Source organism: Gavialis gangeticus, unplaced genomic scaffold, assembly GCF_001723915.1.
Source record: "Gavialis gangeticus isolate Ggan-Ray unplaced genomic scaffold, GavGan_comp1, whole genome shotgun sequence".
Taxonomy (NCBI): domain Eukaryota; kingdom Metazoa; phylum Chordata; order Crocodylia; family Gavialidae; genus Gavialis; species Gavialis gangeticus.
The window spans coordinates 62,226,460-62,241,155 of record NW_017728995.1 but is presented as its reverse complement, the minus strand read 5'-3'; the positions used below and the strand labels follow the sequence as shown (position 1 = coordinate 62,241,155).

General features: G+C 42.7%; 1 protein-coding gene across 2 annotated transcripts in view; it reads right to left on the bottom strand.

The window, feature by feature from the left end:
* Nucleotides 1–7,349: 7,349 nt before the first annotated feature.
* ARHGEF4 (Rho guanine nucleotide exchange factor 4) overlaps nt 7,350–14,696 on the bottom strand; it is a 491,134-nt gene continuing 483,787 nt past the window's right edge. For both annotated transcript variants that reach the window (XM_019503706.1, XM_019503707.1), the window contains 3 exons: nt 14,384–14,627; nt 13,588–13,665; nt 7,350–11,851 (listed from right to left, as the gene is read on the bottom strand). In XM_019503706.1, coding sequence (XP_019359251.1) covers nt 11,694–11,851; nt 13,588–13,665; nt 14,384–14,627 — 480 coding nt within the window. In that variant the 3' untranslated portion in view covers nt 7,350–11,693. The remainder of the gene's footprint in view (nt 11,852–13,587; nt 13,666–14,383; nt 14,628–14,696) is intronic.

Genomic DNA, 14,696 nt, shown 5'->3' with positions numbered 1-14,696 from the left:
TGTGATGCTGAAGGGGAATGTTTATAAATAAAACATTGCAGTCAAGTCAGGATTTTTTTTTTTTTTTTTTTTATTTTTTTTACCATCATGCTTTGTTCTGACTTTTTTTAGATCTATTTAGAGATCTTCTCTAGTGGCTTTCCAGCAGGCTGTATTCATCTGTTTGTGTCCTGAAAGAAGTTGGGGAGAGGGGTGGGTAGGGAAGTGGGTTGCAGGGAGGAAGAGTGATGCTGGAGAGAATGTACACTTGGAAATATCTGCAAACTACAGTTTTGAGGGTCCACTTGTAATATCAAATATTCTAAACAGTTGTTAACCTCTAAAGCTCCAAAATAAAAAAAACACGGCGGTAACTTTTCCAAACTGGTGTGATTTTTGGGCACTTAGCAGGCGAACTAGGAAAGCTTTTTTTAGCTGGCTGCTGTACAGACTTGTTTTAAGTAGAATGGATTTGTTAGTGGGTTTTTTATTGTGATGCTATTATTGGCTGCCCTCATGTCTAAGATCTGAAAAAAGTGAGTGCATGCAACAGAAGTACAAGAGGCCCCAGTAATAGTGCTCATGTTTGTTATGAAATAGGCACAGGTTTCCTTTTTTATGACTTTTTTTTAAAACTGTCTTACAAGCAGTTATATTGGTACTTTTTTAAGTTTAGGTCAATGTTGTCTTCCAGAATAAGTTTTAAAGCATCACTCACTTCTACATTGAACTATTGCATCAACACAAAGGAGTGGAGATTCCATCCTGAGCCAGTTCAATTATGTGTAAATTCATACTTTTTTTTATTTTTTATGCAATCCAATGAGTAGATGAGCTCAGATTTAAATTCTTAAAAGCACGTTTATTGTAACAAGAATTGTTATGTATTAATACTTCAGTTTTCAATAAAGATTGACTTGTGTTGCTTACTGTGGTTCCTTGCTCTCAAGTAATGTAGCTATGTGAGTTATTAGACATTTCAGCACATCATAACCAACATGTTTGAATAATTTCCTTTTAACTGATAATTAGAAGCAAAGAAAAGATTCAGCTAATTAGTTAAGTAAACTACATTTCTGTGCATAAACTTTGTTATGACCTTATGTAACTGAAATTCTGACTTAAATTCTAGCTATTCAGCTGGGTCTGGAATTTGCTTGTCCTTTATAGAGTTGGAGGGTGGGGGTTCCTTTAGCTTCCTGTTGTTCCTTCAGCAGCTTCCAGAGGGCTATCCATAGTTTCAGGTATCACTCTCCTACTCCAGCCCTGTGTGCACAGTGCCCCAGAGGAGCTGTAAGGCTGTAGGATATGCAAACTAGCTGACAGCAGAAACAATGAGGTGCTTCATTTGGAATGGGACTAAGGTACCCTGTGAAAGAGTGTAGTTCTACACTGTCCCCTTTCAGGGCTTTGCCTTATTCTTATAATTTTAGCCCTTGAACTGTACTGAAGGTTGTGCTATTTTAACTTAATAGACAACCAATGAATGAACATGAACTTTCATGGAGTCTTGGTGTTTTTCTTGTTTCTGGAAATCATTGACTACACTAAGAACTTCTTGCCTTTCTTTAAGGGAAGCAAACTTTGAATTAAGTCACTAAGGTAAAGCGCCCAAGGAATAGGCGGGAGTAGAAGTGATGTGAGGAGGCTAGTCCTAAGTTCTCCCTTTTTTAAAGGGGCAGGGGATGGTACGTGTTCCACAGGGGGAGGAAGGAACCAAATAGGACAAATGATGATCATGGAAGTCCGAATACTGTTGAGGGATAAACTGTAATATTTTAAGCAAAAGAATCTTTTTTTATTTGTGGTGTGCTTCTGACCCAAAGTAGTTGATGAAGAACAGGAAGGTAATCCTATGGTAATAAAAATAATTGCACCCTGGAAATCTTTCTCCCAAGTGTAAATGGTCTAAATATTGAAATTCAGTAAGGCTACCTGTTGTATGATGCTTCTGCACTTATCAGTCCTGCAGTGGCTGGGTTTTTAACCTTACTGAGAGTGTCTCTTTCTTTTTAAAAAACAAAACCAAACTTACAGTGATTGCTAGTTAAGAGGGGTCAGCTGGGACTAAACTACAAGTTTTTCTAGGTGTGGGAGTATCCAAACTAGTGCTTTAAAAATATTAATTCCCTCAAATTAATTGGCAATTAATGTGGGCATAGAAAACCCTCTCTCCTTCTTCCCTCTGTCCAGCACAAGCCATCAGTGAAACTACCAAAACTCAAGTTCTGTATAGAAGCCTGGAGGGATGCAGATTTGTGTTGTGGGAGGGAAGAGGAGTGACATGCAGTGGTGATTTTTTTTCCTTCTCCTTAATTAACAATATTTTAATGAAACACACACTTTGGTGTAAAGTATTTTGTGTCCTTATGCTAATGCCTAGGTCAGCAAAAACTAATTTTTGGCATACAGTTTGAATATTTGAGAGAACTGTCTTCATTATAGAAGCATCTTAACACAGCTGAGAAATCAGAGCTGCTTTCTGAAAGGAAATTGCCAGGATAGTGACCATCTGCACTTGGGTAAGAAATTCAGATTTAAGTTTTCCCTAAATTTGGCATAAAAAAAAAAGTTTGCTTTCCTTTCCAACAGGCTTTCCTTGAGATTCCAGCCCTTATCTCCACCTACCAGAACAATGTTGTAGAGTCCAGCTTGCAGAGTGGTCCCTAATTTCAAAAACAAAAATTGCTGCCTTTGCTTCCTGGTTTGCAGCGGTGATGTACAAGTATCTAGTTACCCCTGAATGGTTTCACTTGTGGGAAAGGTAGGTGCTAGTTCCTAGTTTACAAGGAGCTACACCATAGACAAATAAAGCAACCTAGACCTGTGGTCTTTTAAGTGAGGGATATTTTTATTTCCCAGAGTCCGTCATGCAGCGGGCTGTCCTGCTTCATATTTAATGGAATAGTCTGATTCACACAAATATCAAAAGCACTTATACAGTATAAATGCTTCCTCTGAGTATAGCTGATCCAATAGCTCTGAATGAATCAACTCATGAATTCTAGTTTTCAAATAGCCTGGAATTTTTTTTATGCAAAGCAACCATCTCAAGAAATACAGCTGGTGATCATCTTCTTTATCTTCTTGTACAGTCCTTATGTGAAAGATCAAGAAAGAGAGCTGTCACTCAGTTGGGTAAGGTTGAAGTACCCAACCTGAATTAATATTACATATAAGCCAGACTGGAGGGATATCACCTAAATAAATTACACCAGAAAAGAGGTGATGTCACCCTAAATTGACTGTTTTATGCTGATTTTTTTGTTTCTTTTGTATGTGGATGGTATTATGGATCTTTAAACTGAAAAGCAGAAACCCTAACAATGCTGCCTTGATTAACTCCTGCCAGTTTCCTATAGTAATCACTAGTTGGGTTGCTATGCTAGCCCAGAAAGATGAACTGGTGGACAAATGGAGAAAGTGGTGTTAAACAAATGGCTTTCAGTGTTGGGTAGCTGGGTATGCAGGGTGCACAGACTCCACAGATGGAGGTGCAAGCAGACAAATGTCACACAGCGAGTCTGGTTTAGGATGGAGCGTGATGTTAGTGGCTTCACCCAGCAGTGATGCAAATGATACTTCCATATGTAGTGACACATAACCCTTGATTTGAAAATGTTTCCAGCTCATCTCTCTGGTTTGCACCTTTATAGCAATTTCTAATGTGGCTGTTCATTTCATTGAGAAGTTTCTCTTTTTTCTCTGATCCTCCCAAGGAAGATCACTTCCACCTATTTTGAAAATCTGTGTGATGTGCAGAGTTTCCTCCCTGCACAGTTGAGTTGCTTTCTCTTTGGTTGTGGATGCACCACCTTCCTCATGTGACTTCTTATCCCACTCCCTTACCTGTCCCAAGAGCTGTCTTCGTGAAGTTTTCTGAGGTGGATTTTTTTTTGGTCTGAACTTCCTTCCTCTGCTTTTTAAAGATGTTCTGTAGGGTTTGCTCAGATTTCTCAGTGAAATGTTTATAAGTTTCTTCCTGTTCCAGACACACTTTCTTAACATGGAGTCTGGCTCAATCTCGTCAATGCCATGCAATATCTGGGTGTGGGATTCACCACATCTTGATCTGTCCTGATGCAACTCTAAACTGCTTTAAGTGGCTTCTCCACTGGAATTGTAAAAGGATTATGAGGGACATGAGCTCTGGGTCCTTGAATAGCTGCTTTTTGGATGGGTTTTAGTGCGGGTTGTTTGTTTTTTCCATTTTAACAGCACTTTGGTGCTTCTCTTCAGCTCAGTGGATGCAGTGCCTTTCTTAGAATGAGGTCAGGGCCCCCTACTCTGTGTAACCACATCTTAGAGATTGTTTCATTTGCCCATCCTGCCCTTCTCTTCATTTTTGCTCTCTACTGAAGTTCTTGCTTTCTCCAAATGATTTGTTGCAATCTTTCAGTAAAATCCTGGAAATACAGCATGGAAGGAGGATCTAGTCCATAGTAGTGCTAAGTCATGCTGAGGGTGCAGAGTGGAGCAGGGATCACAGAAGGATACCTGCATCTTCCAACACAGGTAAGTGCTTGGCTCTGGTTGGCAGTACTCCCACTGTTGTGCAAAGTACTACAATATTAATTCTTTAAGTCTCTCTCCAGCCACCCACAAGCATGATTGGCCAGCCCGCTTTTGCAATTAAAGTCAAACAGTTCTCAATTGATTAATCCCCTCAATTGATAGTTCACCACTAAGAGTGTTTGTAGCAGGCTGTTGATTTGCTACTGATGTTGAATACAGGGTTACAGTCTGGTGTCATGCTCTGAACATTGAGACAAAGTAAATAACTTTTCTTTCCTCTGAACAACCCTGAGGGTAGCAATGGATACTGCCTGACATCACATCTGCTTCCATAAAAATTTGTACGGCAGCACCAGCTGTGAGCAAATTGATGCCCCTACCCTTTGTTACACCACATAGTTGGTAATGTAAAATAGTGCTGTTTTATGGCTGCAGATGTCTGCATGCTGTAGTGGGAGCAGTGTGGGCATCCCAGAGCTGCCTGCGCTCTCCAGCTGCCTGGGCAAGTGGTCTGGGAGCTTGAGGGGCCTAATTCTGTGCCCACCAGGAATTCCCATGCATGATCAGGCCCCTCAAGCCCTGGGAGCACCTGCAAGCAGGGACGTCCTGGGGAATCTTGAGGTGCCTCTGTCAGCGGGGAAAATTGGGGTTCCCTGCTTATGGAGACTTGCCCTGGGATCTCTGGGGGTGGTCTCCTTAAGTGTGGAAAGCCCTCATAGGTCCCAGCATGGAGACATGGGACCCAAGGATTCCCTAGTGACCTGTCAACACATGAAGCACAGGTCAGCCTTGCACTTGGAGCAGATCCCAGCATGGGGTGCTGGGGATTCCCCAGGTTTCATGCTGCCCTGCATCCCTGTGCCACCACACTTGATCTATGCCTCCATGTGACAAGGGGAATGTATCATCCACTTTGGGGCAGGACAGTGGGCAGCGTGTGTTTTCGAGTGAAGTGGATCAGCTGTGGCCAGACGCTTCCCACTGGAAAATACAAAAAAGGGGGACGCAGGAGGAAAAGTGGACAGCTTGTTTATTTCCCATCTCATGAGTGCATCTGGAAACAGGCATTCACATGTATAGGTATGTACAAATCTGAATTAAATGCAACAGATGTACCAACCACGCAGGCTACAAAACGGTGCAGAAAGCTGTGTTACCAGGAGAGTGCTGCAGATAAAAAGCTTACTGTATGCAGGTGGAGAAAAAGAGCAAGAAAAATTAGTGGATCCAAGTAAATGGGACAAAAGCAGCCAACTTTTTAAACAGAAAATTGTCATTGCTAAAGCCATAAGGGTTTTCTATCACAGTTTGTGCTGAAGGAAGTGGACAGGAGATGTGAAAAGGATTAAATGTAATGTGAGCTGTTAATCCTGCAGCAGGGAGGGGGTTGCAAGCTGTGAATACTTGTATGGGTAGAAGCCAAGGCAAGAAAGGAGAATTCTTATGCTCCTCATCAGCCTGAAGCTGTGCAGCTCTTAATACAGAAAAACACAAGTGAAATTTAGTTTTTGTTTAGAAATGTGTGTAACCATGCTGTAGGCACCAACCACCCTTAAAAATGGAACTTGTACACAATGCTTGTAGAGAGTGCTTGGAAATGCCGAGTCATGCTTCCTGGTTCTCCCAAGGGATGTGTTTTGGTTCAGCTTGGAGTGAAATAGTGAATTAACAGGATTGCAAGATGCTGTGGCTGAAAAGAATGGCATGGATTTTTCTGACTCAGCTGCTTGGGGAGGTTGATTGTTCCTCCCACTCCAAACAAGGCAAATCAAGCATTGCGTTTCCAAATGGACCCAAAGTACACCCAAACCCTTGATGTGTTTTCAAATTAGTCTGTCAGCAACCTCAGACAATCATTCTGTAATACATTCCTTACATAAGCACCTGATTCTGCAGCCATGCTTAAATTGTAAAGTTGTTGGGCTTTACCTCCCTTGTATTGGGCTTGCAGCGTGCACAGTATAATTCAAACACAAACTGGCCGCTAGCTAGCCCAACAGTACAAAATAGTATAATGTCAGGTCACATTAACTTCAAGTGAACAAATGGTGAAACAGGCCATATCTGACAGTCCTGAGATGTTTTAAAGCAGAAATGTGAACAGAGCACCATCCTTTAAAAAAAAAAATCATTCCACTCCCACTTGCTTAGTCCAAGCACTTAACCCAGGAGTGGGCAAAATGCAGCCCACGGGCCAGATGCAGCCTGCCAGGCTGTTCTATCCAGCCTGCGAGGCCCCTAAAAAAGTTAGAAAATGAATAGTTATCTGTCCCTGGCTGCCTGTCATGCGGCCCTTGATGGCTTGCCAAAACTCAGTAAGTGGCCCTCCGCCTGAAATATTTGCCTGCCCCTGACTTAACATAAAGCAATAATTCTCATTACCAGCTGCATGGCTTAACTTGCTATGAAAGAGATAAAACGCAAGCAGTTACAGCAATATAGTAAAAAAAAAAAAAAAAAATTGCCCCCCAACACATGACATATTTGGATGTGCTTCAGAGCTCACCTGAGCAGTGCTAGGGCTTCAGGGAGCAAAGCCTCAGGGTCTGCGTGGAATACTACACCAAGCCCCAGATTCTGGCCTATGCTTCATTCAGAGCCCTGGCAGTGTCTGAGCATGGGTGACTGGGCCCAGCCCAAGTCTGGGGGGTTTTTTGTTGTTTTTGTTTTAATTTTGGGGCAGCTAAGACCATTGAGGCCCTAGCAGGTAAGAAGCCAGCAGCCCTGCAGACTTTGTGTAGTAGGTTTGGGGCTGTGAGGATGATGGTTGTATTTAGAAAAGGGGACTTTGTGGCTTCATGTGGCCTTTTTTGCTGTGCCCAGGGCCTTCACACAAGGCACATTAAATATTTTTTTGTGTAGCGTAGCATGGGATGTGAAGGGCATTAGGCCACTGAAGTTCTTGAGATCTTCAGAGATGGGTCCTCCTGCTGGATCCTGTGGCCAAGGGGCTTCTGTGATGAGCTAGGAACCAGGAGGTTGCAAGTTAACGCCGTGATGTGTGTCTGAGCTGCCCAGCTGCAACCTTATGGATTTGGGAGATTTGTTTTGCCCCACAACACATGCTAAGCTCAGTTGGGCTTCAGAGCTCACCGAACCAGTGCTAGGGGTTCAAGGGGCAAAGTCTCAGGGCTTGGCAACCTCTCTGGGGTTTCAGCATGCCATGCCAAGTCTCAGATTCCGACCTACGCTTCATTCGGAGCCCTGGCAATGTCTCTGAGCCTAGGTGACTGGGCCCAGCCTAAATCTGGTTTAGTTTTTTTCTTTTTTTAATTTTGGGGAAGCTGAGACCATTGAGGCCCTAGCGGGTTAGAAGCCAGTAGCCCTGCAGCGTAGCATAGTAGATTTGGGGCTAAGCAGGGTTGCTTTGGGGTTTCAGCATGCCTCTGTAAAAAAAAAAAAATAAAAAAAATAAAAAAAGTTCTTTAATTGAACTTGATACACTAGGAAAAAAAGGCTCATTTGTTGAGAGACTTATTATAGTCAGGCCGATTACCTGCTATGGATATAAATACTCACACATTGACCACTGTTGGGTTTTTTGGGGGTTTTTTTTTTGCTTTTCTTTAACATTGGCAGTGCAAATTCAGTAACTCTGACCCCAAAACCAGAGTCCAGGATAGGGAAAGGGGATATAGAACTCCCTTTGAGGATGTTGACTTACTGTTCCCTTTTATATTCACCTATACTTGAGTTGAATAATGTGGAAGAAAATTCCTATGTTTTAATTGTAGAAAACCAGTCTATTTTGTATATATGTATCTGAGAACACAGTGATTCATCTATAAAGTAATAGTCTCGTGACTAGAAAAAAAAGGAATTATTATTGGATATAACCTAAGATGAGGGATGAAACGGTTAAAATTCCACTTGCGTAAACTGGTTTTATCCATGTGCTCATATATGAATTGCTCTATATACATGTTTGTACATGAAAGAAATCTTGAAGCAAGCTGAATCCTTATCTCAGTCATGCCAGTGTCAGTCCTGTAACTCTCGTGTGTGTACAGAATCTAAATCATGGCTCCATTTGATGGCACAGTTTATGTCGTCCTGAATGTGGCTTGCATGGTACTAACTGAGATCAGCCGCTAGTCTGTAGTGTCTCTTACAATGCTAGAGGTACAGCTGAAGAGGCAATATGAACATTTACCTGTAGGCAGCTAAACTGAACGATTGTAGAATACACAGTTAAGAACAGCACGTGACAGGATTGTCCGACTGGCCTCTATCAGAAAAAAAAAGATGTCTGCAGAAGGTTTTCTACAAATGTGCATGTGCTAATTATGTGTAAAACAAGTTCGGGAGGAAATGGTAGGCATATTTCCTCTACATGCTTTTTCTGTTCTTTGGACTACTATGATGAGGGCAATGTCAATGTGTCCCTTAAGTTTCATTTTTCAAGATTCTTTAACTTCGTTAGACTGGTTTCTCTATCAGTTTCACACCCATTAGCTCAGTGAAATTACTGCTGACCTTTGCCAGTGAGAGTGAATTCAGCCTTTCCTTAAACTCCATCTGTACAAATTAAAACTGTCAGTACAGCGTAAAAAAGCTCCTCTCACCAAGTACCCCTAGACTCAGAAAAATGATCGCTTACATAATAACCTGTTTGCTTCCTGGCCAATCAAAACAGACATGTTTGTGGTAAGGAAGAAGGGGTGCAGACACCTAGGATAAATGGGACAAAGGAACAGCACCTACTGTGTCGTACAGTTTCTCTGCAATACCCATCAGGTCTCTCTCTCTCTTCTCCCTCCCCCAGGTGGTGCAAGTCAGTTCTCTAATTGCATGAACCTCTGTGAAGCAGAGCTGGTCCTAAAAAGATGACTCAATTCAACAGATTAAACATGTTGCAACAGCCATGTGGTTTGCGTTATGAAAAGTAGCAGATAAACTTTTAATTGCCCAAATGAAATGGCTTGTTACTGGAAGGTGAATGATTTAAAATGTTAAGATGGAGGAAGCCCTTGCCCTGGGGGGGAGCATCTTACTAAGTAGGCACCCATTTTCTAATATGGCCAGAGCAACTTGAGATACCTCCTAGTTAAGACTGTGTTAGTCCACAGCTGTTGCTATCCCTTCTGGGGAAGAGTACTCGTAGCAGGAAATGGGGTGGGCACAAAATGACCCACAAAAAAACAAGCATTGCAACCAAGAGAAGGGTATGGCTACAATGTTGTTAACTGAAATGTGAGAAGAGGGCCTAGACTGTTTGTTTTGTACACCAATGAAATTTTTAACCACAGTTTAGGCATCTCATTCCACAAACAGAAGCATCACTCCTCATGACAGGCTGCATGATGCAGTGAGTAGGTGCTGCCGTGTCTATTACATATGTTGTATTCAGTTCATATATAGCGATAATCTTAGGCAGTTTTTACATCTTGACACTGCTTTCCAATCTCATTCCTTGCAGCAGTAAGAGGCAAATCAGAGTTGAAGAGCTCAAGTGTACATTGCAAGTTATATAAATAAAAGGTAATTCTGGTTAAGGAAAACACACTTGAATAATGTGCATGGTATAATATGCTCAGCCAGTGATGTTCTTGACTTTGGCTTAAGTTTAGCAGAGACTAGTTAGGATGTTACACTCAACGCTGAAACCTATCCAGGCCCATGGCTATGATCCCTGCTATGATTGTGAAGAGGGAAAACAAGGACCACACAAATGGATACAGACATGTAAGACACACACACACAGGCTGCAGGTTACTTTTACAAGTTTCTTTATGAAATTAAATGTAGCCCCTGGTGTGGGGAAAGATATAGTGCAAGAATGACTTTATACATGCTACTGAATTCAGATATCCCTGGATGACCAGACTTTGGTCAGCTACAGCATCAGCATACATTGGACCTCTGAGCTTTGCAGAGAGTTAGTGCTCACTCACAATAGCATCCTGTTGGAGTGAATGGATATCTTCTTTCCAACCTCACAGGACTTTCTTCTAAACTATGGAATTCAGTCAGTATGGCTTCTAACTCTTTCACTATTGTAAGGCATATCTTTTCTCTTACTAACCAAGGATTAAATGAATTCTTTTTGGCCACAGTTATCAAACCTGGATGCCTAAAGGTAGACTCCAAATCCCATGGTCAGGGTCTTCTAGAACTGACTTGTTTCTCTTCCCTGCACCTTTCCCCCCACTCCCCACAACAAGTGAAAAGCCATGAACCCGGGGCCCAGCCATGAGTTCTAACTTTAGGGAGCTAGGTTTGCAAGTGTTGGCCACCTTATTTTTGTTAAAAAAGACAGACAAAACAGGCATCAAGTTAACATCTGACAAGACCAATTACAAACTTACAAAATACACAGTTTTGTTTTTTACCATAAATAAAACACATTACAAACAATGAACATTTTCATTGGCCAGGAAATATGGCAGAGTGATGGTGGAAAGAGTCTAAGTATTAATTTAGGCACAATTTTTCCTAACATACATAACTCAAGAAAACCAGCTAGATTGTGAGATTCTTGTACTTTTACTCATGCTGTAAGTTGGTTGGCACCATTTAACATACTATGGTTCTTCATCAGTGTGCTGAACTAAGGGGGAAGTAAAAAAGGTCACAGTGATACTCACTGCTGCCTTTTCTAAGTGCCAATAAAGGCTAATCAATTTGTTAAACATGTAGGGATATCACTTCCTTGATGAGAAATGCTGGGGATGGCGGCAGTGGAAGAAAGGGTTTAATTCCCCCCGAAAGTGCATAACATCAGCAATAATGGAACCAGTGTTTTGGGCATGCTCAGTAGACACCAAGCCAGTAGATGTCCTACTGACCCAGCTGATGTCTCTGCACGGAGAGCCGCGCTGACTGGAAGTTAGTCTTTCTGGCAGTTGTCATACAGCAATTATGTTCCCAGCTGGGAGGAATGGTTCAAGATGCAAACAAACAGTAAGGGAAATCTGAGGATGAAACACACTTTGGGCTCCATGCGGTTGTGTTCTCTTGCTTGGGAGTTACAGAGCTGCTGGGTGCTGTGCAAGGTCGGCTCACTTAGACTGGTACAAGCACAGTGTCCCATTTTGGAGCCATTGAGTTTAGTCAGTCTGCAAAATAAATAGGGAGGGAAGGAGCGTGCACCGTCCTCTGCAGACAAAGGATTGGAGGAGTCTGGGCTCAAGTCTCCCAGAGCTGATGGATAAAGTGCTTTCTTGGAGGGGATTCAGGCACAGACATGGGGCTGCCCTTCATTTCCGGAAGGGTGTCAGCCTGCTGATGTTCTGCCAGAAGTTTGAAGGCTTGCGCTTGGGCTCTGCCAACATGAAGACTTGCTGCTGGGGCAGGTTGGCCGGCAGTGTGGGGTGCTTCTGGCGCATCAGAAAGTCATAGTAGGGCCTGGTGACAGCTGTGCAGATAAGGAGACAGGCAAGGGCAAACATTAGGCTGGTGCAGTCTCAATCTCAGCTCCTACCCAGTCACCACTAGTATTAACTAGATTTGTTCTGGTTGGGTATTAGGATACTCTTTAAAACAGCCAGCAGCCACCCTTGAATGTAGACAGAACTCCAAAACCATGATGGGTTTCTCTGCACAGCACTGCCTTGGGGGCATGTGTGCGCACAAAGAAGCTGATATGGTAAACAGTTAATCAGCCCAATCTCTTAGCCTAAGAACACTTTCTACTTCCCCCTAAAAGCTACTTATCATTCCTCCACTTCTCACTTCCTTCTATGCAAGTGACCACACCATTTCAAATTGCCTGGAGGACCCTGTTTCAAAGGACTGGTAGTCTCCAGTCAGAAGCCACTGAATAGTCCCCTGGGCAGTAGCTGCTCACTGTATTTAACCACCTTGAGCTCTCTTGTGGGTTTCTGGAACATAAAGCAATGAGTAGATGCAAGCTACGTCTCATAGTCAAGGAAGGCTGGGTTCCAGGCTTTCCTCAGCTTCATTAGGACTGCAATCTCTCTAACCTAGCTAGAGCTGCCAGTCTCCCACACCTGAGCCCACCATGTGGCCTACACAAGAGCTTCTGTTAGTGTCATTTGATTGACACTAATCACAATAGCAAAATGGCCTTATGCAGAAAAAAAAATGATGTAATTAAAGGCAGCACTAAAATATGGTGCTGCAGCTCACTGCCATAGTTCAGGGACGGTTGCATGCGTGTCACCAGGACCATTTTACATGTCATTTTCGCTCTCATTCTTCAGTGATGAGGAACCTGCTCCAGCAACAATATTAGCTTGTCAAAGACAATCTGCAAAACTGTGTTTCTTGATTCAGCTTAAAGCAATAGCACTCAATGTGGTAGGATGTGAAAGTGAGTAACTGCTGCTGTTGGTATTTCTTCCTGTATGATCCCCAGACCTTGCTTTGCAAGTTCATTGGTAAAACATATCTTTAATTACTCCTTAATTATTTGCCTATAAATAGTAACAGTAGGGAATTGGATCAAGATTGGGGAAGAATAAAATTTCCCAGCTACTTAAAGTAGAATGGATGGCTTTAAGGCTTGGATCACTTTGACATTGTGTTCAGTTAAATACTTTTACTAGTAAAGGAGCTTGAGGCTACATCTTAGCAATTCAGGAGGAAAGAATACAAGTGTTATCTTTTACCACAGTCTAAAGGAATAACTGCTTGTAGTTTTTATGAACAAAAATGCTATTACAGAAAAACTGAAATGCCTCAACAGTTGTGATGTAATTCAGACTGCCATGTAGGTGTTCAGCAGTAAATCTGAATTAATTTATATATGGGTGCCAGTGAAGTTTTTGATTTTACAAACAGTTTACTTGCTGATAAACTGATGCAGCTGCATATTTTACTCTATTTCAATCCAATTTTATTCTAATTTCCTGTCAGGCTGGATGTATGGAAATGAGAAACTGTTGTTGAAAAAGCAATTACCTATTCACTTGCCTCTGCTTACCAAATGACTAGTATGACACTGCCATTAAGTATTATAAACCTTCCTACTGAGAGAAGATGGGCAAACTATGGCATAAAAAATAACCAGAACCAGTCTCCTGAATGGTGGGCAGCAGTAGGCCTGACCAGCTCAAACCCTGTGTGCTGCCTTTTCAGAAGCACTGAAATACTTGGGGTAGGGGGGAAACCAAACGGAGCCAAACTCACCCTTGGGCTTCCCACTGTGGTGGTGTTTGCTGGCATTCAACATTGCCTGCTTCTTCTGCACTTCAGTGATCGAAAAACCTTTAAAATAAGGCACTTGCATCACTTCAGGCTCATATGATTTTTCTTGGATAAGCATATATTAAAAGGGCAAAATCTCAGGAAGCACAAGGATCACTGGCTCTGATTGTGCTTCGGCAGCATAGCTTGGTGGAGGGCAGGGCTTCTTCCAGTCCACTGGGTACCCAAGGAAGATGGCTAAGCTAGTTGTGTCTGCTGCAAGGTGCCCCGCTCCCTGCATCCTGGATCAATACAGTTCACAAACTGCCTGCAGGCTGTGGTGGTGTCAGTGCATTAGCCCTCCACAGGAGCCGCATAAACAGGGCTGACACAATTCAGCCCCAGTCACATAAGGCTAGGCTAAGTTTAGATGGGTTTGGCCCACAGCAAAGAGAGGGCCATGCGAGACCCTGGGCTGTGCATGCTGAGAGAGAGAGACGCATCTGTCTCTACTGCTGTACTTTGCAGACGGCTATATAATATTCACAACGTATTGACTACTTAATTGTTCAAGAAGGCCTGGCAAAGATTTCTACAGCTCCTTGAGACCTCATTTCAGAATTTTCTCTCTGTGCTATGTTTTTCTTGGTGCCCAATGAGAGGAAAAGGAAAACACTATCATGCATAATATATGAAGTGACAGCCCAGGGATGGGATTGAGGGGCTCATTTATTGCATTGGCATCTATTTCAGTTTAGTGGCATGGGGCTATGTTAGGCACCAGCTGGTCTTTCCATACCAGTTTCCTGGTCGAGCTGAACCTGTTTCCTTTCATTCTCAAATGCTTTGAGCCAGCGCTGCTTCTGTTCTGGCTTTTTTGCACAGAATAAGTGGACTTCCTCTGTGGTCTTACAGTGCAGCTTGAATGCATTTTTAACACTGATGTTGAAGTCCTTGTCCTTCCCATCCTCCACATCTACTATTTCCATGTCATCCATGTTGATCCGACTCTTATAATATAAGATGTCACGGCGCAGGAGGTCCTGCGAGAGATCACATGACAGCATGCTCAAGTATCTGTTGCAGCTGAGGGTGTCCTCCCCCCCCCCCCC